The 26827-nt window shown below is 42.0% G+C and overlaps 1 protein-coding gene across 1 annotated transcript in view; it reads left to right on the top strand.

The window, feature by feature from the left end:
• Nucleotides 1-26827, top strand: part of GTF2F2 (general transcription factor IIF subunit 2) — a 140312-nt gene that overhangs the window by 59072 nt on the left and 54413 nt on the right. Inside the window, exon 6 of the mRNA XM_074982807.1 lies at nt 8710-8791. Coding sequence (XP_074838908.1) covers nt 8710-8791 — 82 coding nt within the window. The remainder of the gene's footprint in view (nt 1-8709; nt 8792-26827) is intronic.

The raw sequence follows: 26827 nt of genomic DNA, 5'->3' as shown, positions 1-26827 counted from the left end.
ATTTGGCCCTGTATGGACGGGCCAAAAGTCAGAAGAGCCTCTCCCGACAGAGCTGTCAGCAAAAGATACACACATTGCACTGCACAATTTTGTGTGTCTTTTGCCAATAGTTCTCCACAGTCTACACACCACCTAAGGCCATGGCTACACTACCACTTACGCCTGCAAACTGTATATCACTGTGGAAAAAATACCCCCCAGTGACATAAGTGACAGAAGTGTGCCTGCAGGAGAACTTTCTTCTATCAGCATAGAGTAACTGCATGAGCCATCTTACACTGGCACAGCTGTAAGTTTGTTGGTGTAGGTAAGGCCTACATTTGCATCACTTACCCTACCAAGGACTCTATTGAGATAGTGTCATTTTCAAGACCATCTGAGCATTCATGTGTATATTGAGTAATATCTCTAAATAACTCCCTGTGTAGAAAAGCCTTTGGAAGTTTAGCTATTAAATAGGAAGTTCACTGAGCCTTAAATGTGGTGGAGGGACTTTTCCACTATAATGCCTTCAGGACAAGAAAAGGTGTATCTTATAAATGTAGTAAGCCTGCTGCAGACCACATTAAGGAGTTTAGACTGCTAAAGCAGTGGTTTTTTAAACCATGTGCCATGAGAACTGTCCAAGTGTGCCATGAAATTTCATCAATTTATTCTTTCCCAGTCTCTTTGCAGAACCACTGCAGGGGAAAAATTGATGACCTCGCACCAGCTGGGACTCAAGCATCAAGGCTGCCTGAGTCCCAGCTGGCACAGGGTTGGTCAGTTTCCCCCCATGGTGGCTCTTTGGAGAGCCACCCTGAAGTGAAATGGAACCCCACAGGAGTCTGTTCATGCTGGGAGGCAGCTAAAATGCCACTCCCTGGCGCAAATGTGTTGGTGGGGAACTCGCCCTCCAATCCCTGCTGTGGCAAGGGGGGGACTGAAGGAGGGGGAGAGCCTGTTGGAGCTTGGATGTGGTTTAAATGTTGTGTCCCAGCTCCAATGGGCTGGCTAGGCGGGGAGCCTGCTCTCTAGAGCTCCCTCTCCCCACTACACACACCTTGCCCACTTTTTTGCACACCATCAGGCCAAGGTTTCTCATTAACCTGGTAAACTGCTATTTACTCTACTTTGGATTTTCCTCTGCTCCACTGAATTTCAATTATTTATAGGTTCAATTATTTAATACAAATTATACTTTTAAAAATATTGTTACAAATATGAAGTTCATAAGGTGAAAAGGCAAATTTCAGACACCTGAATTAAATGTTGCATGTGGAACAGATTTAGGGCTATGAATAGTTAGAGATAGTTGAGTCGAACAAATTAAAAATGTGTGTGCTTCCTGTCAAAGATGGTGTATTCTCTGGTGGCTTTGAAACATTAATGCATTTGATCCTTATTTGTATACGCTACTATGATAGTTCAGCGGTTTGAGCATGGGCCTGCTAAACCTGGGGTTGTGTGTTCAGTTGTTGAGGGGGCCATTTAGGGATCTGTGGCAAATAGATTTAAAAAAAGAAATCTGTCAGGGATGGTGATAGGTCCTACTGCGAAGACAGGGGACTGGACTAGCTGATCTCTAAAGGTTCCTCCTAGCTCTATGAGAGAGGTATTTCTCCATCTCCATATGTATCGTAAACCTCTCTAGTGAGAATGTAACCATAGTAAATGTAAGTAAAGGTGATGTTTATGAGCAATCCATTCAGCTGAAAAAAAGTGGGTATGCTGTGGTATTGTTTATCTCATTTAAGTGTGTTGTGTTACTGAAAAGGTTGGGAGCCGCTCATCTAAAGTACCAGTGATTGTAAATATTACAGGCCAAATAGCTCAGGCTTTTTTTCCTCCTTTTTTTCCTTTCAAACAAAGAGGAAGGTGAGATGGCTTGGATCATAAAGATCCCCTGGAGACTTTTACCTGATGGGCTGATTATGTCACTGAGCCCACCTGCCTGTCCACTGGGGTGCCCCACCATTCTGTTATGCTAAGCCAAAAGCTCTGATCTCTCCCAGCAGAAGCACAGAGTTGGGGTAACAGCTCCCATGAAGAATAAGACAGAGACACAGAGAACAGCTCAGCCCTGGGAAAGCTCAGTTGCAGCAACTTGACAGCACCCAGAAGCACACCCCCTAATGGGACCGAAACCAAAATAAATTCTACTCTGTATAAAAGATTTACACAGAAGGCTCATAAAGTTCACTCCATTCATCAATGAAAGAGAGAAATACACAGCTGTTATTTTGCCGAGCCTGCCTTAACAATTATTTACACCATGTTCATTAAGCACCACTGATGGCTTTCACTAGAAGACAAGGTTTGAGAATAAAGAGAAGTGACTTTATTAAGTATAAAAAGTAGGACTCAAGTGGTTACATGTGATGACAGATCAAAATACGTTACTAAACTAAAATAAAACAAAATATGCCAGCTAAGGTTAATACACTAAGGCTACGGCTATACTGTAGCCTTATCTTGAAATAACTTATGCAATTTGCATTGCACAAATTGTGTAAGTTATTTTGAGGTAACTTATTTTGAACTCTGTGCTGGCCAAACAGCAGTGAAGTTTGAAATAAATGCCTATTCTTCGAGTGATTGCTCATGTCCTTTCCAAGCTGGGTGTGCACTGGTGCACACCCAGTTGCTGGAAGCGCTTTGCCCTAGCCAGTAGCCATAGGGTTGGTGCAGCGCCCCCTGGAATGGCGCCAATATGGCAATCAGTATATGCACTGGTGGAGGGGAGGGATGAGGTGGCAAATGTTAAAGAGCAAGAGTCTACCCAAACCAATGGAAGTTTAAAAACACATAAATCTGTTTAGTCGGGGTCCAGTCATAGCAGCCTGGGCTTTACCATGGCTGTGACATAGAGGCAGTAAAGTGGTATCATTATGGTACTGTGTAAGCATTTTAAAAGAGGCTTTTTCTGGGACCTAAAATGTTCTGTTCATAAATTGAAAGTTGAGTATGCGTTGAACCTCTCTAGTCTGGCACACTCTTCTCCATCCAGATCCGTGGTCTGGCGTGAATTTAGTTAGCCAAATGTCCACTATTCTTGGGTGGGGCTAAGTTTTCCATGGTCCCATAAAGTTTGTTTATAATCATCAGTCCTTGTTCTCTGTGTTCTGTGCTGTTATTTAGCTCTAATTTACCCCTAAATGTTTTCTGAGAGCCCAGTAAACAGTGCAAGTGTTGGTAATGCTCTTAGACAATATTAACTTCCCATGGTTTGGTAAATTCTCTCATTCTGCAGCACTCAGGTCCTGAGGGTGCTGGACTAGAGAGGTTCAACTTTAAATTCTATTAGTCTGTTCTGGATAAAGCCAAATACAACCTGATCTTTCTTGAGTTGTGCTGAGCTGTGAGATACAAATCTAGTCCATTAGTAATGGAGAAGGATGTTAGACAAAATCTGCTGGATATAAACATTTTAAAGTCCACTGGCCTGTATAACTCGGACCAGGAGTCCCAAAAGAGTTGGCTGAGGAGATCTCTGGCTCACTAAGATTAATTCTTAATAAATCTTAGAAGGTTAGGAAAAACTGGGACCATTCAAAGAAAATGCATTTTAGTACACCTAAATGCAAAAAATGATATATCTAGGAACAAGGAATGCTGGCCAGATCTACACAGCATAGGGACTGTACCTGGGAAAGCAATGACTCTGAAAAGCATGTAGGGGTCAGAGTGGACAGGAAAACTCAATATGAGCTCCCAGTGCAGTGCTGTGGGGAAGAAATAGGCTATTGCAATCCTACAGTGTATGAACGGGGGCAGTGAGTAAGAGTCAGAAGGTGATTTTACCTCTATATGTACCTCTGATACTGGAGGTATACTGATACTGGAATACTACATCCCTTTCTGGTCCACACTTTAAAAAGGATGTTGAAAAATTGGAGAGAGTGGAAAGAAAAGACATCAAAATGCCTTAGGACAGTAGGTCTCAAATTGTGGATATGGATAACAAAGTAGGTTGTGGCCCCATTTTAATGAGGTCATCATGGCTTGTGTTAGATTTGCTGAGTCCCAGAGTTGAAGCCTAAAAGAGAGCACCACTGCCCAGGGCTGAAGCCAGACTCTGGTTTCAGCCTCCCTTCCCCCACAGCTTTCTGAAGCCCATCGGGTTTGGGTTGGGCCCTCTCTTCCTTTCCCTGCACCGCAGGGTGGCAGGGCTTGGGATTCAGTTTTGGCCATGCATCCTTTGGCATGTGGGGCTTAGATGAGAACAGGCTTTAGTCCCCGTCCCCCCCACCATGTGGTCTTGGAGTAATTTTTTGGTGTGAGAAGTGTGTGTGTGTGTGTGGGAGCGGGTGTCACAGTACAATGAAGTTGAAAACCTTTAGCCTTATGATGAGAACTAGCAGAGCTCAACCTGTTTAGCTCCTAGCTCTCAATCTTTCAAAGTTGCTGGACTCCTTTAAGGAATCAGACTTGCCTTCTGTATTGCAAGTTTCTCCTCACTTAAAAACTACTTGCTACAAAATCAGATTAAAAATACAAAAGTGTCACAGCATGCTGTAATTGAAAATTGTTTCTCATTTTTACCATATAATTATAAAATAAATGAATTTAAATATAAATAGCGTACTTAAATTTCAGTGTATAGCAGTGATGGGAAACGTGTGGCCCATTTTGTTTACCGTTGCCATCATGCAGGATTGCCAGATTCTACTGGTTTCCATCCAAGTAATTTTTTGCCTACAAGAATTACTACAGTGACATGCATGTAAGGCAAAGTCATGTGAAGTGAGGTGCATGCTGACTGCACACAATGTTGACAGTAAGAGCAATATACTTCCTCTGCCTTCAGTCAAAGCTCTGCTATAGTTCAATTGGCACACCCTATAAATTCTAGGTGTGCAAGTGCAATTAGTGAAACTACCCCATCCTGAAAGATCATTTTGGTTAGGAGAATCTTGTGGCCCACTGTGATTAAGGAAGTCCACTCGTGCTCCCTTCTTACTAGCCTCGGTTGCCCATTGCTGGCTTACAGTATATAGAGCAGTATAAAAAAAGCTATTGTATGAAGTTTTAGTTTATACTGACTTCACCAGTGCTTTTTATATAGCCAGTTATAAAACTAGGCATATACCTAGATGAGTTAAAGTACTCCCTGGAACACCTTTTTGTACCCTGCTTGAGAATGACAGGTCTAGATTATTAAAGAGATTGAGAGGTGACTTGATTACTGTGTACAAGTACCTTTAGGGAGAGAAAATTCTGAGTAATGAAGGCCTCTTTAACGTAGTGGATAAGAGCCTAATAACCACCAGTTGCTGGAAGCTGGAGCCAGTCAAATTGAAATTAAAATATAGGCTCAGATTTATAACAATGAGGGTCGTTAACAATTGAAACAAACTGCCAAAGGAAGTGGAGTTTTCTCCTTTTCTTGATGTCCTCAGATCAAAACTATATGTCTTTCTGTAAGTTATGCTTTAGCTAAACACAGGTTATTGGACTTCATACAGGATAATCAGGGAAATTTTAATGGTCTGTGATATATACTAGATAGTAAGTGATCTAATTGTCCCTTCTGGCTTTTAAACTCTGTGAATCTGTGAAAGAATTTGTTTTCATACAGTTTTAGCTCTACATATAAAGAACTGTCAGAAATGCCATAGTCTACTTTCTGGTTCTTTTGAAGGATTTAATTCATTCATTAAACAAAGCAAAAAAAGGTATAAATATAACCATGTTAAGTACCTGGGGTCAGTTAATTGTTCTCTGCAGTGTAATTGGGCTGACCAGAGTTAGATTTTTAGGTTTCAGTAATGAATAATTCAGCCAGCCAGGCACTGAAATAAACAACAGATGTAGTGTATTGGGGGTGGGGGGGAGGGAGAGAGAGAGAGAGAGAGAGACCTATATCACTCAGAATCCCTCTAAGCATTTTTTGTGATCTTCGATGAAAATGCCATCTGAATGAGAGTGCGGCAATATAGTACCCTAAAGCAAAGGCAAGTTATTGATTCTTCAGGCTATTGAAACTAGGGGGATCCCTTTCCTTTAGAAGGGCCTTTGAAAGTAATGGCATGACTTTGGTTTCATATATCAGAGTTACGACATAGAGTAGAAGTAAAATTCTGTTGTCAAATTGTTTTACTCTTGGCTGTTGGACGGGCTCTCTAAACAGAGTATATGTGCCTGTGTTGTGCTGTCTACATGCAATGGGGAAGATTGGAGTGATAAGAGCTTAGTTAGGAGAAGGTAGTATTTAGTGTATGTTTTAGGCATGATCATCTGTGCTTGCTTTATTTGCAGTACTTCTCTTGGATTTTTAGGGTTATCTCTCATTTCCCGGAGTTGGACAGTGCCATTGCTTTGCTTTGTCAGTCACTGCTATTGCTCTGGAAAAGAGCTTGTTGCTATCAAAGCACAAAGTGCCTTGTGTGCTGCAAGCCACTGTCCAGGGATCATAGAGTTCATTACACTTTACAACTTAGGAAGGTATGCTTATAGTACAATCTAAGGTTTTATAGGTTTATCATAACCAATGATAGTATTAACTTGGTATTATATTTGTTTTAAAAATGGGATTGTTTCATTATTTTAGAAGATAGAAAGAGATAACTTTGTTTTCAAAATGTGTGTGTTAATACACCCGTATCTGAAACATCTTTGGCCCAGGGTTCAAATTAAAGAGATGTGTAATATCATTTTTTTGGGCAGTTTGCTAAGTTCTGATCCTGCACAGTTAATTCCTTCGCTGATGCTATGAATTTTTTCCATGCATGTTGGAGAACTGTGGAGCATTAATAGTCCAGGCAGCACTGCTCCTGTGCTGGAAGCTCCTCTGGCATTGTGTGGCTTGGAAGCCCTCAAGCCCTTCCCATCTAAGTAATTCTTGTTCAGAAAACTCTAAACAGTCCTATGTCCAAGTTTTCTGAATTGTTCCTGAGATGCGGGCACATAGGTTGTTAAATCTCTGCACTTTCTTGTACATTATTTAATCCTTCTGTGCACTCTTAAAAGAAACATAAATGAAGAGAACCCCTAGCTGAAGGAGCTCACATTCTGAAATACAAAGGACAGGAGTAAATCTTAACATAAATAGAAGTGTGTGTGTGCTTTTATATGTATTAAAGTTAGGTTTAAAAGCAGAAGTAAATGGTGAGATCAAAGCTGAAGTTCTGTTGTGTTCTGACATTGAGGCAAGGCTGAATATCACACCATTCTATATTAAATAAAAAACAGTCCTGTAGCATTTTAAAGACTAACAGAATAATTTATTAGGTGATGAGCTTTCATGGGACAGACCCATTTCTTGAGATCTTTAAACACTGTGGGGGATCACAGCTTGCAGCGTACTGTGATACCTTAGTGAGGGCAAGTATGTGGGCAGTTCAGTCGGTGCCTTTATGTTTTCTTGGGACTGAGGCTTGTCAAGGATCAGGCTGCAGCAGCAGATTAATCCAGCACCTGGGGCTAATCAAGCACCTGCAGCCAATTAAGGCCTATGGAACTTTTTTATAACGCTTCTCCTCAGGTAAGCAGTGGGTAGGAGAAAGGGGACAGAGCAGGAAGGAGGGAAGAACTGCAGAGGAGAGCCAGCAAGGAGGAAGGACAGCAGCCAGTAGAAGGTACTGAGGAAGGCATCTGGGGAAGTGGCCCACAGAGGAGGCTGGTGCACTTTGGGCTGAGGGAGACAGCCCCTCCAGCAGCAACTACCTAGGGTCCCTGGGCCAGAACCCAAATAGAGTGGGAGGGGATCTGGTTCCCCCCAGACTGCCCCACACCCTCAGGGGCAAGTTCAGAAGGGGCAGGAGGAGACCCAACATCCAGGAGAGACCTCCCCCCATTTATGACTGTGCTGATGATGAGAAGGGCTCAATAGGCTGTGCCCTGCTCCTTGGAAATCAGGAGGCAGAGCAGAAAGGGAAACAGCGAGCCTCTGAGGCACAGGACCCACAGAGAATCCCTCAGCACTTTGTCACAATACATACAGCACATGCACTTCTGAAGGAGATCTAAAGAGGTGGGTCTGTCCCATGAAAGCTCATCACCTAATAAATTATTTTGTTAGTCTTTAAAGTGCTACAGGATTGGTTTTTTTGTTTTTGTTTTGTGAAGATACAGACTAACACGATTATCTCTCTGTTACTGTTCACAATTCTCTATGCACCCGTATGCCTTATTTACTGCATCCATCCAAATGCTCCACTTTCTACAAAATTTTTAAATTTGTCCCATTAGCTTTTCTGTGTTTGTTCATTGGCATCGTATCATAGTGTCCTATAAATATTTAATGTGTGTCTTCACAGCACCCCTTTAGGTAGAGAAGTATTATGCCCATTCTATAAGGCTGCAGTCTGAGCTTAAAGGTCTGCACCACAGTTAAACAGCCCCTTAGCCTGAGTCCCAGGAGCCTGAGTCAGTGGGCAGGCGTCCGCTGCAGGTTTTTATTTGCAGCATAGACATAGCCTCTGGTACTAATTTTGGAGAGATTCAGTGCACCTGGAGCTGGTCTTGGCCATTTGTGACAAATTTGGCATCAGTGACTCTCACAGTATCACATACCCATGGCAGAGCTTGGGATGGAACACAAGTTCCATTACAGACAAGGCATAGATATCAAGTGTGTCTGTCTTCCGCCCTCTAAGCATCCGTATGGAACCAGACAAAGGAACTTATATTTTATTTTCTAAACTCTGAGCATAAATAGGAAGACAGTAGTTGAAAAGATAATGTCCACTTCTGTGTTTTATAATAAAATGTTTCTTTTTATTCAAGACAAACTCTCGCTGGAAGGAATAGTGGTTCAACGCGCCGAATGCAGGCCTGCAGCTAGTGAAAATTATATGAAACTGAAAAGGTAGGTGTATTTCTATTCTCTGTGAGTCTGAAATGTCTTGTTTTGACATTTTGTGTCTTTTCCTGGAAAGAACCGGATTACTTTCTGAAAAAAATAGAACTGTTTTATTTGTGTGGTTTTGTTTAGGGTATAAAATTGGAATTAAGCATAACAGAGTATATAGAGAGAGGGTTTTCAGACTTTTTGAGCTGAGTTCCTTGTTTACAATTTTTGGCTGCTTTCCCCTTCCCCACTCCAACCCAGACAAGAAGAAGTGAGTCAAGGGCTAGAGATAATGCTCCTTCCCTGAAACCTGCTGTGCAGGGCTAAAGCCTAAGCACCCCCCATGCGCGTCACTTCCCTCCCCAGCTGAACGTTCCTCTGTGAGCTTCTAGGGAGGCATATCTCATATTTCAAAAACCTCTGCAATAGAGTCTGTATATGAATGTATAAAACTTGTACATCTACGTGTATATTAAACTGTAAAAGATCAAATAAAAAGGAGCACACGAGGATGTGGTTTAAAGGTTTTCCTTGGCCTGGGTAAGACAATCATATTAAATGGTGTTGCAGATGGCTCAAAATGAGTTCAATAAAACCTTGTACTATACAGTTTCATTATGTGGTTAGCACATTTGAGAGCACAAGAATGACCGTAGGGGTCAAATATCCCAGAATTCAGGGACACTGGCTAGTGCCAGATGCTTCAGAGGGAATGAATAGAACACACCATTTATTCAGTGACTCATCCCACTGTCCAGTCCAAGCTTCTCGCGGTCAAAGATTTAGGGACGCCTGTAGCATGGGGTTGTATCCCAGACTATCTTTGTTAACAGCCATTAGTGGACCTGTGCTATCTGAACTTATCTAATTTGGTTTTGAGTTCAGTTATACAATGCACCTTGAGAATTCCCTGGCAACAAGTTTCGCAGATCAACTGTGTGTTGTGTGAAGACGTACTCTCTTACATTTGTTTTAAATCCGCTGCCTATCAATCTTAATGGGTGACCCCAAGTTCTTGTATTATGTGAAGGAGTAAATAACACTTCTTTGTTTACATTCTCCACAACATTCATGATTTTATAGACGTCTCTTATATTGTCTCTTGGTTGTCGCTTTTCTAAGGCTATGTCTACACTACAAAAATAAAGTGAAATTTATTAAAGTCGACTTTGTAACACAGGATTTTATAAAGTCGAAGTTGAGTGTCCACACCTGCCCACAAAGTAAGCTTAGTGCGTCCCCACTAAATAGCCAAAGTTTGATTGTTGGAGCATTGTATTGTGGGAACTTCTCCCACAATTCCCTCAGCCCCATGGCATTCTGGGGTGTTTTGCAGGTGCATTATGGAGAAAAATTGTCCCACAGTGGTTGTGGGTATGTGATGACATCTTCCCAGGCTGCATTGCCTTCATTCCCCTCCTGTTGAAAACAGATGGCCATTTTTCAGAAGTCTCTTTCCCCGATGGGAGAAATTGAGTTGTCTGCATTGTGGACCTTTTAACCAAGTGTGTTCTGAGAACACCCATTGTCATCTTCCCACACTACATTGCCCTCATTCCCCTTCCGTTGCAAGCAAACAGCCATTTTTCAGAAGGAAAGAAGGAAAAGTAGGAAGTCCCAGGGGAAAGAAAATTAAACAGGTGTACTTTAGAAGGTAAATGAATACCAAACAGTGGAAGGATCTGGATCCATGTGAACAGGAAAAGACAATATTATTCACAAAGAAGGAAAGTAGGGAATCCCAAGGGAAAGAAAGCCAAACAGGTGGTGGTGTTCAGAAGCTGAAGCACCCTTTGCAAATGTGCTCTGGGAGCACTCAGCTGATTGTGCCATGTCAACAGGTTCCTCAACTAATTGTCCCCCTGTCAAGGAACTCCTTTTATGAGGCAGCACATCAAGGAACTTTCAGTCCCACATAGTACAATGTTGTGGGGGACAACAGTGGATTAAAACCAGATCACATGCAGAAAAGTCGGGAGGGAATCACCAGGTAAAACACTCAAAAGAGCTGTGGGAGCACCCAGCTGACTCTGCCATGTCAACAGGTACCTCAACTAGTTATCCTCCAGTCAAGGAGCACCTTTCATGAGGCAGCACCTCAGGGAATTGTCAATCTCACATACTACAGTGTATGTGTTCTGGGAGATCCCAGCTGATTCTGCCATGACAACATGTACCTCAGCTAGTTTCCCCCTGGTGAAAATACAGCAAACAGGCCACTGCTGAGACTATGGGTCCCCCGAGCTGCAAGCTCTGGGAAGGAAGAGTACTGGAGCAGGGCCTGGGGGCCCAGTGTGCCTAGGCAGGGGGTCCAGCCTCAAAAATAGGTATTTCATAGGCCAGCCCCCCAACTGAACTCATGGATCAGCTGAGACTCCTGTTGACATGATGTAGTCACCTGATTTCTTATTAGGTGTGGAGGAGGGGCAGCCCAAAAAATTCATGCCCCCCTCTGTGGGTCCAGCCCCTCTGTAGTCTGCTGACATTGCTCTATCACTTGTGTGTCTAGGCGGGGTGGGGGCAGCCCCAAAAGTAGGTGCAGCAGGGGCCCAGCCCCCCCCCCCCCAACTGAACTCAGGGGTCAACTGAGGCTCCTGTTGACATGATGCAGTCATCTGTTTTCTTATTAGCCATTCTCCCAGTGTGTGCTGCCTCACAGGGGACAGCCAGCCCCTGAAAATATTTGCTGTAGCAGGAGCTGACCTCCTGGCGCTTGTTGAGCTCCTGGAAAATGTGAAATGCAGAAGCCTTCACCCTGCACAGGCCAGGACATGCTGCTGTCTGGAAGCATGGTCTCCGCTGCGCTGCCAGCCCATGGTGTGGTAGGGCTGGGGGCTAGCCAAGTGGTGTGGTGGGGCTGGGGGCTCACCCGCTAGCCGCATGGTGCCTGGGGGAAGGCTGCCCTGTAAAAATGTGAAGCACAGAGAAGAAGTTTCTCTGCCTCTCTTGCTAAATCCTGTGCAGGGAGGAAGCCTTCACTCTGTGCAGGGGAGGCTATGCTGCTGTCTACAGTCACGACCCCCACATCCCAGCTGCCATGGGGTATGGTGGGCCAGGGGCCTGCCCACCAGCTGCATGGTGCTGGGGGCAGCCCTAGGCCCCCTGCTGCCTGGCAGCTAGCAGTGAGCTTCCTTCACCCCACGCAAGGCAGGACATGCCACTATCTGCTGTGCTGCTGTCTGGTCCCCACACCCAAGCCGCTGTGTGGTGTGGTGGGGCGGGGACTAGCCTGGCAGCTGAAATGAGATCCCGGCTCTCCTGATGGCTCCATGCTGGGCCTCTCTAAAGCGGCTAGATGTGATTGCCACGCTGATCATAAGGAGATGAATTCAAAATGCTGGGCTTCCTGTTTTCTACTTCCTGCACACCTGGAAAGCACAGGAGGTGAAAGGAAACAGAATGTACACATTCTGGGCATTTTGGGATACCTCTGCAGGCCAATAAATTTGATTTAAAGAAATACTGTTTTCCCATAAGCATTATTCCCACCTTTTAAATCTGAATTTGGCGTTACGCTGCATCAGATGGTCGACACAAGAATGTCATTCTTAGCACTCCTTAAAATTGACCTAACGGTATTTGCAGTGAAGACAGTCACACTGTAAAATCAATCTGAGTGCCTTAAAATTGACTTTTATACTCTCATGTTGACATAGCCTAAGATGGGTCCCAGTCTTTTTTTTCCTTTTTTCTCATTGGGCTGTGGAGTGGTTTCCATAATCATTCTTGTTGTCCTCTGTCCTTTTTCTAATTCTAATGTACCTTTTTTGGGATGGGACAACCATAGCTGCATTCAATGTTTGAAGTGTGGGTGTGCCATGGATTTATATTGTAGCATTATTTTTTCTGTCTTGCCTCTCTTCTTTCCCTAATGACATTGTTAGTTTTTGATTGCCGCTGTACACTGAGCTGATGTTTTCAGAGGACTGTCCAGGATGATGCTGAAATCTCTTTCTTAACATCTAATTTAGACCCCATCATTTTGTATGTATAGTTGGAATTGTGTTTTCTATTGTCTAGTACTTTGCTTTTATCATTATTGAATTTCGTCTGCTTTTTCAGATGCCAAGTCACTCAGAACCTTTGAGAGAACCTTTTGTAACTCTTCACAGTCAGCTTTGAACTTAGGTTTGTTCAGATGTGCCCTTCCTGCTGAAATGCAGCCTTACAATAACAGTCTGATAATTCCATTGGACCATTTTAATTAAATAGAGTGTAACTTTCTGATCATCGTAAGTTACTTCTGCAGGTGATCACAGAACACAGACAATAAAAATGTGGATCATTTTAGTACTACCAAGAATTTTCTTCCAAACTAATGTTGAAATGAGCCTTCAGGTTTTAGAAGTAGTAAAGGCTTCACTTGACTTAAACCATTGAACGCCGAGTGGATCATATGTCATCTACAAGTCTCCTCCACTTCACTCTGTCTCAGGACAAAACTTCTAGCTGGCTTCAGAAATACCTCAGTTGTTGTCCAATCTCAGTAGATTTTCTCCACATTGACCAAGGTCTTCCTCTTTTGCATTTTCCTTGCAGAGAATCCTTTAACTAGAAGACTGTTGGTAGGAAAAGTAGCAGATAATATTTTTGCTAGTGGTATAAAGGAGTCTGTGTAACTGAAAGCCACTCAGGAGCTTTTGCAAATTTTACTTTGTATGCAGAAATTCTAATTCTGGGAGTGATTGTGTGTGTGTGTGTGTGTGTGTGTGTGCGTGTGCATGCGCGTGTGCATGTACATTTGAGAGGGGTCTGCTGGTTAATAATGTATTATTCAATAAAAAATGATTTATCAGTTCTAAACTTATCTTTCAGTTTAATTAAATACCCTTAGTCTTGCATTATGAGAGAGGGTAATAAACACGTGATCTTGATTTACTTTCTGTATATCATTAATTAATTTTGTGTACCTCTATTATGTCCTATTGTTTATCTTCTCACTAAACTAAATGGTCTCAATCTTTTCATTATTGTATGTGGGTGACCGTGTGTAATTTTTATACACTGATTTCCTGTAATTTCTGCAGGCTTACTATTGCAGGTACTTTGTGTGCGCTTCGCAGTGTGTGTGTCCTGTAGTGGTTTTAGCAATTGACGCAGAATGGAGTTTGAGCTATGCTGAATCTTTATTGAAGGGCATTAATTTAATCTGGGAAATTTAAATATAGTCTTATCTGTAATATAGTTTTTATCTGCTTTAGAACTGTTTTAATCCCGTTTCGTGAGCTGACCAAATTCTCATTTTTTGTGAACTGTCTCTCAGTAATTGATCGTATCAGGTTCCTGCCAGAAGGTCACAGCTGGAGGCAAAAATGAAACTGACAGCTTTAGTGAAATACTGTCTTAACTTTGAATTTGTTGGCATTTTATGTTCTGATGTGTTGCCTGCAAATACTTACTTGCCCTGGAATATCATTTGTCTGTCTTGTCACAGAGAATGCCAACAGGAGCAAGAAACACAGAAAAAATCAAACAATGAAAGCAGTTTTTCTCCTGAGACTAGCACCATGGAAAGCTGAAGAGCTAGTATAGCGCAGTTTTTCCAGTGGGAAGTTTGTGTCAGGCTTTCCCTGCCTGGATTTGAACTTCTGGCTTCGTTAGAAATTTCTTCTCTTTGAGCATTCAGTGGAGCCAAAAATTCTCTCAGGGAGGAACTCAGTTTGATATTTAGCAGATTTAGCAATCCCAGCTTCTGAAGAACCTGTTAATCTTTTGTCCAGTTTTCCTAGAGAGAACAGCAGCAACATCTAAACATTTTGTCTAACTTCCTTTGCTTTTTCCAAGAGCCCACATTTTACAGAACATACCTAATACTGTTACTTGTTTTGATTTAAGTGCAAAGATTATGGCTACGGTTACCCTACAGCGCTCTGTTGACAGAAGTCACTGTTGGAAGGGATTTCCCAATAAAACTTTTGTTGACAGAGTGCAGCCACACACAAAAGCCAATCAGAAGAGTGCTCTGGTCTGTTGACAGAGTGGCTGGACTGCCCAGCTGCTCTCTCAACAAAACAGGCACACAGGAGAACTGACAGGGCTGCCCATTGTTCTGGACACCCTGTTTGTCAAGAGAAGGCCCCTCTGAGTGTACACACAGCTTTTTTGTCAGCAAAATCTGTCAACAGCAGTGTTATGCCTCATTGCTGAGAGGCAGAACACTGCTGGCAAAAGTGCTGAGTTTTGTCAACAAACTGTTGCCAAAATGCATTTTGTGTGTGGATGCGCCACCAGTTTTGTTGACAAAACCAGGGTTTTATCAGCAAAGCTCACTAGTGTAACTGTAGCCTATGAGTGCACAGGTTATGAGATTGATTTTTATAAAACTTCTTTCCTTCACATTTTTGTTTACTACTTTGCTTTAGAGGAGATAAACTTTTCAAGTTGGAATTTAATAATAATAAAAGGGACAAGAATTGGAGAAAAGGCTACTGTGTGGGGTGTGAAGCCCGTACAATTAAATCTCTCTGGGTACAAAAGCTACAAGCATGCAGATGAAAATTGTCAACTCTCAAACACTGTTGGCAAAATATGACCTTTTGAATTATGAAAACACATCAAAATGCACTGACAAGTTTCTGTAGAACTGCAGAGAGTGACTTAAATATCAGTTAACTTCTATAACAAAAGGTGTAGGCAGGAGAAGAGTTCAGAAGTGTACAGTAATCAGAAATAGAACATCTTGAGGTATCACTAATGAATAGTTTATCTATCTGCTTTTTGTTTTGATAGATTATCAGTAGCAGTAGAGTTTGAGTGTTCCCTATAAACTGAGCTCTTGGGTGGCCACCCAGGAGAGATGTCTCCCAGCCCATTCTGCCGGTGGTATACATCTGCTCATACCTCAGTGCACATAACAAAATTTATTCCATACATGGATGGAAAAAAATTAGAAGGAACGTTGTTCATCAATGGAGAAAAAAATGATGGTTTTATCAAAATTCTCTGAAAAAGAATATAATTAAAATCATAAGGAAAAGCTACTGGAACAAAAAAGTAGTGTACATTAAAAGAAAAAAAATAGAAAAGAAGGTACATTTCTCACAAATATATTAAATGTCTGGCAGTCTGGACCAAACAAGAGCATGCTCAGTACCAGCGAAATTTAATTACTGCTCCCTCAACAAGTTGCTGACCTCTTTAAAAATTCTGAGTGTGTTGACTGACTGACATTTCAATTTGTAGCTAAAAATGAACTCTGCGTTCTGATGTCAGCTTCTTTGCAAACGGCAGCATGACAGCAGAAGACATGGATAATTTGCTTGGTCTGCTACTTTAATTTTTTCTTCTAGCTCATGTACACCCTCCAAAATTCAATGTGTGTCACAACTGCTGATTAGTTATTTGAGGTAGGCCATTTTTGTGTTCAACTTCAGGTTTGATCAGCTTTATTAAGTCATTAAGTGTACCTAGGATTTTTAAGTACATAGATTAACATCTTGTTCTTGAAATGAAATTTAGCATGTGTGCATATAACAGTTTATTGCATTTGGATTGTTCACTTTTGTTTTTAAAAACATAACTCATTTTTTGCCAAATAACAATATCTTCTAGTTATTGTCAAAGTTAGACTCGAGACTCTCAATTTGTCAGACCACTCTGTTTATTAGCAAAGCTGCTCTGCTAATACGTTCAGAAAAAGGTGAGCCCCCACCTAGGGCTCAGGTCTCTCAATTTATACAGACAAAAGAAGGCAAGCTAATAAACAAAGAAAAAAACCAGACACGCACCCACTCCACATAGCCCCTGAATATCACCTTCAGCAGTCTCCTGTCAATTAGTCTCTGGTTACCTTAATTAATTACCATCCAGCACCTATTGCTCTGGTTCCTGCTTTCCGAGGCACACCTGGCTCCATCCAAACCCACCCTACATTCCTACACACAGCATCAACATAACTTCCCCTTCTTGAACTCAGAAGCAACATTGTATCATAGTGTGATTTTTACAATGTAACTCTTATACTTCCACATTATACAATAAACATTTAGCTCTTTGTTTTACTTAAGCATATTACTTTACAGCAGGGGTCAGCAACCTTTGCCAGGCAGTGCTGAAATTTGACCTTATGACCTCTATGTACGGTCGGAGTGCTGGTGGTACTTTTTAAAGTCACTAGTAGTCCTACTTACAACAGCTTCATTAATAAATTAAGCTTTACCATTTAGGTGGTGATTGTCAGCATTAGCTGGTCTTTTGTTAATCCACTGGCAGCATGGCCTTGAGCAAGCTCCCAGCTGCATGGGGAAGGTGGGTGTGGCTGAGCTCCCACCCTCATGTGCTGATGAAAATAGGCTCATGTGCCACTTTTGGCACCCATGCTGGGGGTGTTGACCCCTGCCTTACAGGGCTTGCACAAAATAGTCTGGTGTTCATGTTTGCTAGGAAGCAAAAATTGCCTTCCTACAAAGCACATGGGCGGGCAGACAGCAGCAAAACTACCACTTCTGGTTGTGAATACTTGAAAGATTTGCAGTACAATCAATAATAGTACTTACGCTTGCTGTTCTGTCTTTCCCCACAACATGGTAATAGGAGCTCCTCACTATATTACGTCAAAACTTAAAATATAGAATGATAGGGGAGCAAGAAATTTGGAGTAATACTAAAAATTTTGTTAAAAGAAGGTGGATTTAATAATGAGGTTGAGTGAATAAGTTCTGGCATTAGGATAAATGGATTCTGTGCTTGGTTTGTCATTGACCAGCTGTGTGAATTTGGATAAGGCACTTCACCTTTCTTTGCTGCTTCCGTCTTTTGTTTGAACGGTAAGCTCTTGGGGGCCAGATCTGTCTCTATGTGCTTGCACTGTAATATGTATAGTTATCTGTCTGAGACAGGATAGATCTCAGAGGTTTCCTGGAGACTCTCACCTGGTGTGCTGATCATACCACTGATCTTGCCCACCTACCCTCTGGGGTGCCCCACCACCCTGTTCTGCTGGGCCAGAAGCTTTTTGTCTCCCCCAGAAAAGGTACAGAGTTGGGGTAACAGCTTCCCAGCTGAGTAACAGCTCTGAGAGGGCTCATCTATAGGGACTTGACAGCATCCAGGAGCAGAGCTTCTCAAAGGATCAAATCCCCAAATAAATCAGTCTTACTCTATATAAAGTTTTACATAGAGAAAGCTTAGAGTTGGCTCTCTTTAACAGTGAAAGAGAGATTTGAACAGTTGTTGACCCCCTCCACAACATAAGTTATTAACACTGAGTTTGATAATAAACAAAAGAGTTTTTATTACGTATAAAAAAGTAAGATTTAATTAATTACAAGTGAAAACAGACAGGCCAAAGCAAGTTGCTAATCTAAATAAACACAACATGTCAGCCAAGTCTAAGACATTGGGATAGATTGTTATAGATGATTTCTCACCTTAGTTCTAATCCTTCAAACCAGAGCTGATCTTTTGTCTGGCCGGGGTCTAACAGCTTCTTGTGTCTCCTCTTAAGGTGGGGAAGCAGTGTAAAAACTCTTCCAAAATTAACCCTGGTGTTAATCCTTTGCTAGATAGCTGGATATGTACTGTAAACTATTACAAGAAAATTGAAACTTTTTTTGCTTTTACATTTCAGTGTGGTAGTTGTCCTCGGAGTATATGAGATATGAAAATGTGCACATGTCCAAAAAGCACAGGATGTAAATCCTCGACAGTATAGTGTTTCTCTTCACTCAATCTTCTTTGAGTTATTGTCCATATACAACCCACTGATGGTGTTCTTGCACCCAGTGCATTCAAGGTTGCGTTCTTTTATCCAGTCTTGCCTGGTTTTGGGGGTGGGCAGGGAGGAAGGGGAGGGGAATCCATGCCTCCTGTGTCTTCACGCTCCCAGCTGAGCTTAAGACTTGTCCTTCTTGTGAAGCAGTAGTGCCTCTTTAACAGTGAGCTCACCAAATGCCCTCTGTGTGTGCCCTTTGTTGACAGGTTTCTGTTGGTAAGTGGTTTTCAAAGAGAGAACACAATTAGAGGGGCACATTTTAAAATGTCTCTAATGGAACAATCTCTAGGTCACTCCTCAGATGACAGGGTTCCTGAAGCTGAAAATCCAGAGGCATTGTCATCCAAAAGTGCTCCTATCAACCTCGTCAACCGCTTCTTTGATATGTATGTCTCCAGGTGATCATACTTCTGTGCTAATAGCACCTCTCGTGGCAGGGGTCAAAGCAGCATTCTGATACTAAAGGGAAGAAATTTAATTCTATTTTCTGAGAAACTAGCTCTAAGGAGGCATATGTATTTCCATTTACGTGCTAAAGAGGGTACTGCACAGCCTAAGAAAGATTCCTTGACCACATAAGCTGCAGGACATCCTGCACACCAAGGTGCCAAGTAGACAGTACTAGATGATCAATGAAAGTCTCATCAATTCTGCAATACTGTTCTGCCACACACAGTCCTTGACAACATGCAGAAGTGTCAATATCAGGTCCCATTGCCAGTAGTTGCATGGTTTTACTCACACCCTACTGTAGGATCTCTTTGTGTATCTGCAGTCCAGAAAAGATCAAGACATCAGGCTCCCAAAAGGCTACTGTATGGGACGTGAAGCCCATACAGTTAGATATTTCTGGGTATAAAAGCTACGAGCATGCAGATGAAAATTGTCAACTTTCAAACACTGTTGGCAAAATAATGACCTTTTGAATTATGAAAACATATCAAAATGTACTGAAAAGATTCTGTAGAACGGCGGAGAGTGATTTAAATATCACTGTTCACTGAAAGAAAGCTAGTCACACATACTTCTCTTCATGCAATACTTGATGTTTTGGGTATGTTAGCTAGGTCTGTGTTAACTTTATGACACTCTACTCATCCTGGCTACAAATATCTGGCATATCCAAGGAGGTTAGTGAAGAAGATCTGCCTTTGAAGGATGTTAGTTTTCAGCACAAAACTGGGGCCTATATTCTTTGAAGGGTTCTCATGCATTCCGAAGATCTTTGGAGTTTATTTTCCTGCGACAAGGATGAAACTAGCTAGTTTCTAGTCATAGCCATGGCAACTTATTATTTTCAGTACAGACATTCTGAGCCTCCAAGAACGCATCAAAAGTATGGAAGGAGAGATTGTCAGCGTCATGTAGGTCATCTTTGCACCCAATTGCATCACCAAGGTTGAAAATTTGTCTCACATGGAGCTCCCAATAGACAACTTCTGATGGATTGTTTAATATCTTGCCTCACTTTGGCAACTGCTTTGTCCAGTTTCTTAATCTATGGGACTCTCTTAGCAGATTCAAGGAGGCCCTCCCACAAAAGTGAGCCCAGAAGTTCGCTGCTGTAGCGGAAGAGGGTATAGTGATGGGGAGAGGGGCAGTCCAAGTGGCCTGGGATGCTGTTGACTTAGTGGTCAGGGTGATTGCCTCTCCAGTAGCCATGAGGTTCAGCTCCTGGTTGCTGTCTGCTGGGTTATTACAGGAAATGTAAGCCACTATTCAGGACCTCCCATTTGAGGGGTGGGCCTCTTTTTTGAACTTATGGACGCAAGGCTTCACAGCCTTAAAGGCTCCTGTGCCACTTTCTGCGCAGCGGTCCAGGAATCCATTCCATCCTTCACCTTCCCAGCCTAGGTCCTGGGAGACTGTCTGGCTGAGTATGTACAGGAGAAAGGATAGAGACAAAAGTCAAAGTGGTGTCACCTGTAGTTTTCCCATTTGTCTGCTCACCCTGGCCTTTCCAGGAACTAAAGAGACCAGAAACTTGAGGGAGCATACAAGGATAGCACCGCAGTCACTTCTTAGGATCCACACTCCTGCTCTTTTCTTAACTGCTTGCGCTCTTCTGGTCAGCCTGGTCTTGACTGACCTTGGACTGTTGGGTGTTCAACATAGTATCTTCACAGTTTGTGGCCAACTTTTCCTCCCACCCACCTTCCCCATCCCTCTTCAGGCACCCTTCTCATGAGCAATTTTTTATCCAAGAGATCAAGAACCTGTGCATCTGGGAGTGGTGGAAATGGCCCCATACCTCATAAAAGGAAAAGGGTTTTACTCCCAGTACTTTCTAATCCCAAGCAAAAGGTTGCCTAAGACACAGTTGGGACTTACATCACTTCAGCAAGTTTCTCAAGAAGTTGAAGTTTTGCGTGCTCTTCCTGGCCTCCATCAGTCTCTCCCTGGATCCAGAAGATTGGTACACTGTTCTTGATTTGAAGGACACGTATTTCCATATTTCCATTTGCCCAGGGCACAGATGCTTCCTGAGTTTTGTGCTGGGTCAGTGCCACTTCCAATTCATAACACTGTCCGTTGGTCTCTCGTCAGTCCCAAGAGTATTCACAAAGTACATAGCATCAGTGGCTGCTTACTTGAGGTGTTCAAATTTACCCATATCTTGAGGAGTGGCTGATAAACAGAGGGTCACACAATGAGGCACAGTAGCATCCTGGTTTGGTTTGTTCCACCTGTCGTGACCTGGGGCTGTTAATAAATGAGAAAAAGTCCATCTTAATTCTAGTGCAATGCACGGAGTTCATTGGAGTGGTTCTTACCTCTATTCAGCCATAGTGGACCTGGTGCGTGCACACCCACACTGTCACTGTGTGCCTGCAATTGTTGGGCCAGGCAGTGGCCTGCACTTATGTGGCTTGACACACACCACATGTGGCTCCACCTTGGGCCCCTGCAGGCATGGATGGTGTCAGTCTATGTCTCCAGCAGACACAGTGTGAACTGTAGTCAGGGTCCCCAACCACATACTGTTGTCACTCATCTGGTGACAGAATCCTACACTGGGGTTGGGGGGAGTTCTGCTTGTGGCTCTGTCCCCATTGCTGACCCTTGTCTCTGATGCCTCGGGTCTGCGTTAGAGAGCCCACCTGAGTGACCTCAGCACACAAGGTCATTGGTCAAGTCTGGATTGCTCCCTACATAATATCAGGGAGCTCAGCTTGGTTCTTCTGGCCTTCTCAACCTTCCTACCTCATATATAGCCTGTGGACTGGGATTACCACATCAAGGCCATACAGTACCATCTATTCACAAGTGGATGTTCATTTAAGTCAATGAGAGTTTTGTACAAAAGACGAGAATTCAGTATGGCTCAGAAGCAAAGGGAAAGAATGACCACAGATGGATGGTTTCTCTTCCTTGGTCACTGCTCTCTTTGATCTCTCCTTTGGCAAGAGCTTAATAAGAGGTAAAACCAGGAGAGCGAAACAGAGAGCAGCAGTGTAGTCCACTGCACACGTAGATGTTGGAACTAGGAGTGCTGCTGCACCCCCTGGTTTATAGTGATTATTATTGTATACTGGATGTAGAGTTTGATTCAGTGGCTCTCAGCACCCCTACTATACATAGTGTTTCAGCACCTATAGATGCGTCTGCTACTTAACAGCAGCAGGTGTTTCTGCTAAAATAACATCATGTCACAAAGAAAAGCCACAGTGGACACATCACTTAGTAAGTTTCAGAGGTTGTTGAGATGAATGAGTCAGTTCATGCTTCTCGAGACTGTTTTGCCAGTCTCTCTCCAGGATCAGGAAAGTACATCATCTTTTAATGCTTGAACAGTTCTATTTGCAACCATAAAGGTTAAACAGTTTTTTAAAAGTGAGCATAAATATATATTCTTTAGGATCTTAATGTATCATATGTAAAATCAGTCACTGTGTAGTCTGTGCCCACCATGAGGGTGATGTGGTTGGTGAGCAGATGCCATAACTGAGACAAGGAGTCTGTCTTTTGTCAAAATACAGACTGGAGTCTTAGCACTCTTTGGTTTTATTATTTTGCTTTTATAAATTAAGAAATGTAGCCATTTTCCATTACAGTACTTGACATTTATAGATGTTTAATGTAATTAGTAGAGACAATTCATATGCTGCAGTTGCTTAAGTGTACAATTTATTAAAGTATAGAATTTAGGAAAGCCAAATACAGGGTTTGAAAGGCAGAAGAAAATAGAATGCTGGGTAAAACATGGAATTTATAAGAACAAGGAAGTAAGATCTGTGGAGATTTCTTTAGAAGCAGCTGGTTGACCTAAAGGGAAGGATGCATTTCTAGTATCTAAATTGGAAAAGCAGATTAATTGCAAACTGACTTATTGGTACTATTACCCTTCTAAAATATCTACATTTTCAAATGTTGGATTTGTAGTCCTGTCAGTCCCAGCATATTAAAGAGACAAAGTGTGTGAGGTGATACCTTTTATTGAATCTACTGTTGATGAGAGAACTTGACAAAGTTTGTCTCTCTCATCAACAGAAGTTGATTCAATAAAAAACATTATATCACTTACCTAGTGCATCTGTGTTTTTCAAATGTCTGTCAGGTGCTGAAAATATGGATGTAAGGAAGTGTAACTATTTTCTTTGTTTTCAAAACTGCACATAAGAAATTAAAAAGTTTTACCAACTTCAGGGCTTCTCCTCCAATAGTTATTTTACTGCAGAGGAAATTCTGTGTCAAAAATTAAGAAAATTCTGTTCACAATATTTTAAAGTTCTTCATAATTCTGAATATTTTATTTATCAAAATAATACAATATAATCATTCTGGTTTCAATTGTTTAGATTATTTATTTAACCTATAGTACAGTGGACAGAGAATGAGAGTGGGCTGAGCGTTGGAGAAAATCCCCAAGTCCCCTTGCCTAATAGTTATATAGGTTTTTTATTTCTGGTTATTAGTCAACAAACATGGCCATCCATATGTTAAGTGTTGCATCATAGACAACTGAAGGGCAAGTCAGAGCTGGGGAATCAAACGCACAATTTACATTGGCTGCTGAGCATCTCCAGCAAGGCCAGTAGCAAAAATTGATAGGAAATTTTTTCAGTCCAAAAATTTAGATCCATTCTGATCACTAAATCACCATAAGCATTTATAAGGCCACAGTGTTTTTTACATCCCCACATTACCCCACAATATGCCAACTTTTTATGGCTCACCTTGAACATTTCCTCATCTCCCATCCCCTAGCACACCCTATGCTACATTGATGGCATCTTCATCATATGGATCTATAGTAAGGAGACCCTTGAAGAATTCCACAGGGATTTCAACAGTTTCCACTCCATCATCAACCTCAGCCTGGACCATTCCACACAAGAGATCCGTTTCCTGGATGCTACAGTATAAATCAATGATGGTCCCATAAACACCACCCTGTACTAGAAACCCACTGGCTGCTATTCTTACCTACGTGCCTCCAGCTTCCATCCAAGACACATAACAAGATGCATTGTCTGTAACCAAGCCCTAAGATACAACCATATCTGCTCCAATCCCACCAACAGAGACAAACACCTGCAAGATCTTTATCAAGTATTCTTAAAACTTAGTTACCCATGTGGAGAAGCAAAAAAAAATACAGATTGACAGAGCCAAATGAGTACCCAGAAATGGCCTACTTCATGATAGGCCCAACAAGGAAAATAACAGAGAAAACCACTTATCACCTATAGCCCCCAGATTAAACCCCACCAGCTCATCATTGACAATCTACAACCTATACTGGAACACGATCCCTCAGTCTCACAGGCCTTGGGTGAGAGGCTAGCCCTCTCCTACAGACAGCTGCCCAAGTTCAAGAAAATACTCACCAGCAGCCACCCACCATACCACAAAAACATTAGCCCAGGCACCTATCGCTGCAGCAAACCCCATTGCCAATTCTGTCCACATATCTAAACAAGTGACACCATAACAGTACCCAGCCACATCATCAGGAGCTTATACATCTGCACATCCACTAATGTGTTATGTGCTAGCAATGCCCCTCTGCCATGTATGTTGGACAAACCAGACAGTCTCTGCACCAAAGGATGAATGCACATAAATCTGACTTCAGAAATTGGAATACACATAAGCCTACAGGGAAACACTTCAACCTCCTTGGACATTCAGTAATGGATTTAGAAGTAGCCATTCTTCTACAAAAGAATTTTACCACAAGGTTACCAAGGACATCATCTGAATTGGAATTCATTTGCAAATCTGACACATTTAAATTAGTCCTGAACAGAGATTTTAACTATCTTAAGCATTACAATGGCAATTTCTCCACTGTTGCTATTTGCAGAATGGGACATATTCTACTTAATTTCCTTCATTATCTGGTCCTACTAGTGACAGGTAACCCTTTTTTTTCCCTTTTCTTCCTCCCCTCCCCACTCTACATAAACCCCGGACTCTCTTTTTTCCACTCTGTTCACCTGAAGAAGTGGTTTTTACCTACAAAGTATGTGACACAGGACTGCTTGTTAGTTTACCATGTAAAGGAGTCTTTAAAACATCTACACTTCTTTTGAGGGGCATGGGAGAATTTGCAAAGACAATGGGAACAAATCACTAAGCCAGCAGACTGTTACAGTCTGCTTTGCTGGAGGAGACAGCTTGCCTATGCCTACCTCAGAAACACCTGAAAGCCAAGCCCTCCATGCCGATTGTGCCACACTAATGAGCAGGAGGTAGTACAAATTTGTCTGAGAGGTACTGCAACCTCATGAGCCAGGTCACAACTCCACTCTCACAGATTTCTTTCAGCCAGGGGGATAGGGCCAAACCTGAGTGGCACTGTGTTCACGGAGGTTTCAGTGCTTGGAGTGCCAGGCCCAGCCAGGCCCACAGTACAGGAGCTGCAGGAACTGCCACTATGGGGTGAGTTCTGGGCAGAACATGACAAAACCAACCCAGGGCTTCCACACCATAAAGACTTACAAAAAGGGTCCGGAGTCCAAAAAAGATTGGGGAAAAACTGTCCTCCTTAGAATTCTTGTACTTGTGTTTTCAAAAAAAAGAAAAAAGAAAAGGCAGGGAGGTTATATTTGCTAAAGTCATGAATAAACTTCCCTTTAGGCTCATAGGAATCTTATGGTTGTTAATTGGACCTATGCATGTAAATCTTCTGCAGGTAAATGGCAGATTTTACCCTTCAGGCTTGACCCACAGTATAAGTTGTCTATTTCTCTTATATTGTATTTCTCCAGTATGTTATAGCCTAGAGTCACAAAGCTATTTACATCTTCAAGCACACTTCTGAGGAAGGTGTGAATTATGTTACAAATGGAGATACTGAAGGACCAGAGGAGTTAAATACGATCACATGATCTTGATGACTTCCCACTCACTGAACATCTGTGTGTGTGGTGGGAGGATTGAAATTAATTAGATCCCTTGTAATGAATCCAACCTAATTAAACAGCTGGGTAGAAGTGAGGAGTCATACATGTCCTGTTCAGTAAAAATCTAACAAATAAACTTGAGTAATGAAAATTATGATTTATCTTTGGCTGTGCATGAAGTAATTTGGAATTATGTTGATTATGTATAGATTGATTTTTTTAAACCCGTATTACTAAAATATGAGACTGTCTGTGCTGAGGAGATTAAATGATATGCAAAAGTCTATGCACATATTGTGTGCAGTTTATTTTTTAAAAAATAGAAAGTGTTGGTGTTTGGGATTGAGGAGATCTGATGAAGGAAAAATAGAAGTGGGGTTTGACAGGTGTGCACGAAAGGCTGCTAGACCATGTCGAGTGAGAGAGTGCTCTCTGAGATGAAGAAAAATCCAGATTTTTGCCACTCACTTGCAAAAGATCTATGATTAGGGAATATGGTTTAAATGAGGATGTCATCAGTTCTTAATGATTTTGTGTTGGCATTTAAAAAAAACAAAAAATGCTAAACCTGTCCAGGAGACTTTTGGGGGTAAAAATGAAAAGGCATGCTAAACTAACTGATGAGTATTCTGACATGATACATGTCAAAAAAGTTCCCATTTCAATCTCTTAGGACCAGTGGAAACCCCCCAGTGCATTGTAACAGGCATTGATCAGTCACCAGAATTAATATACACTGACTTTGATGTGTTCATTATCTTGTATGTGATCTCAGATTGTGATTTAAAAAGCAAACCGTTTTATGTTGCACCTTCTGATGTAAAGCAATACTTCCTCCTCTTCCTTCCTTCTCTTCGGATTGTTTCTAGCTTAAAAATAAATAAATAAAACACTTCTTGATGTTCCTCTCGTAAAACAAAAAAGGAAGGTAGGAAAAACTAATTCTGGAATGCCGTCTTCTGTTCTGTATGAGTTCTTAAACCATTTTTC

Source organism: Carettochelys insculpta, chromosome 1, assembly GCF_033958435.1.
Source record: "Carettochelys insculpta isolate YL-2023 chromosome 1, ASM3395843v1, whole genome shotgun sequence".
Classification (NCBI taxonomy): Eukaryota; Metazoa; Chordata; order Testudines; family Carettochelyidae; genus Carettochelys; species Carettochelys insculpta.
This window is presented reverse-complemented; position numbering and strand designations above follow the sequence as displayed.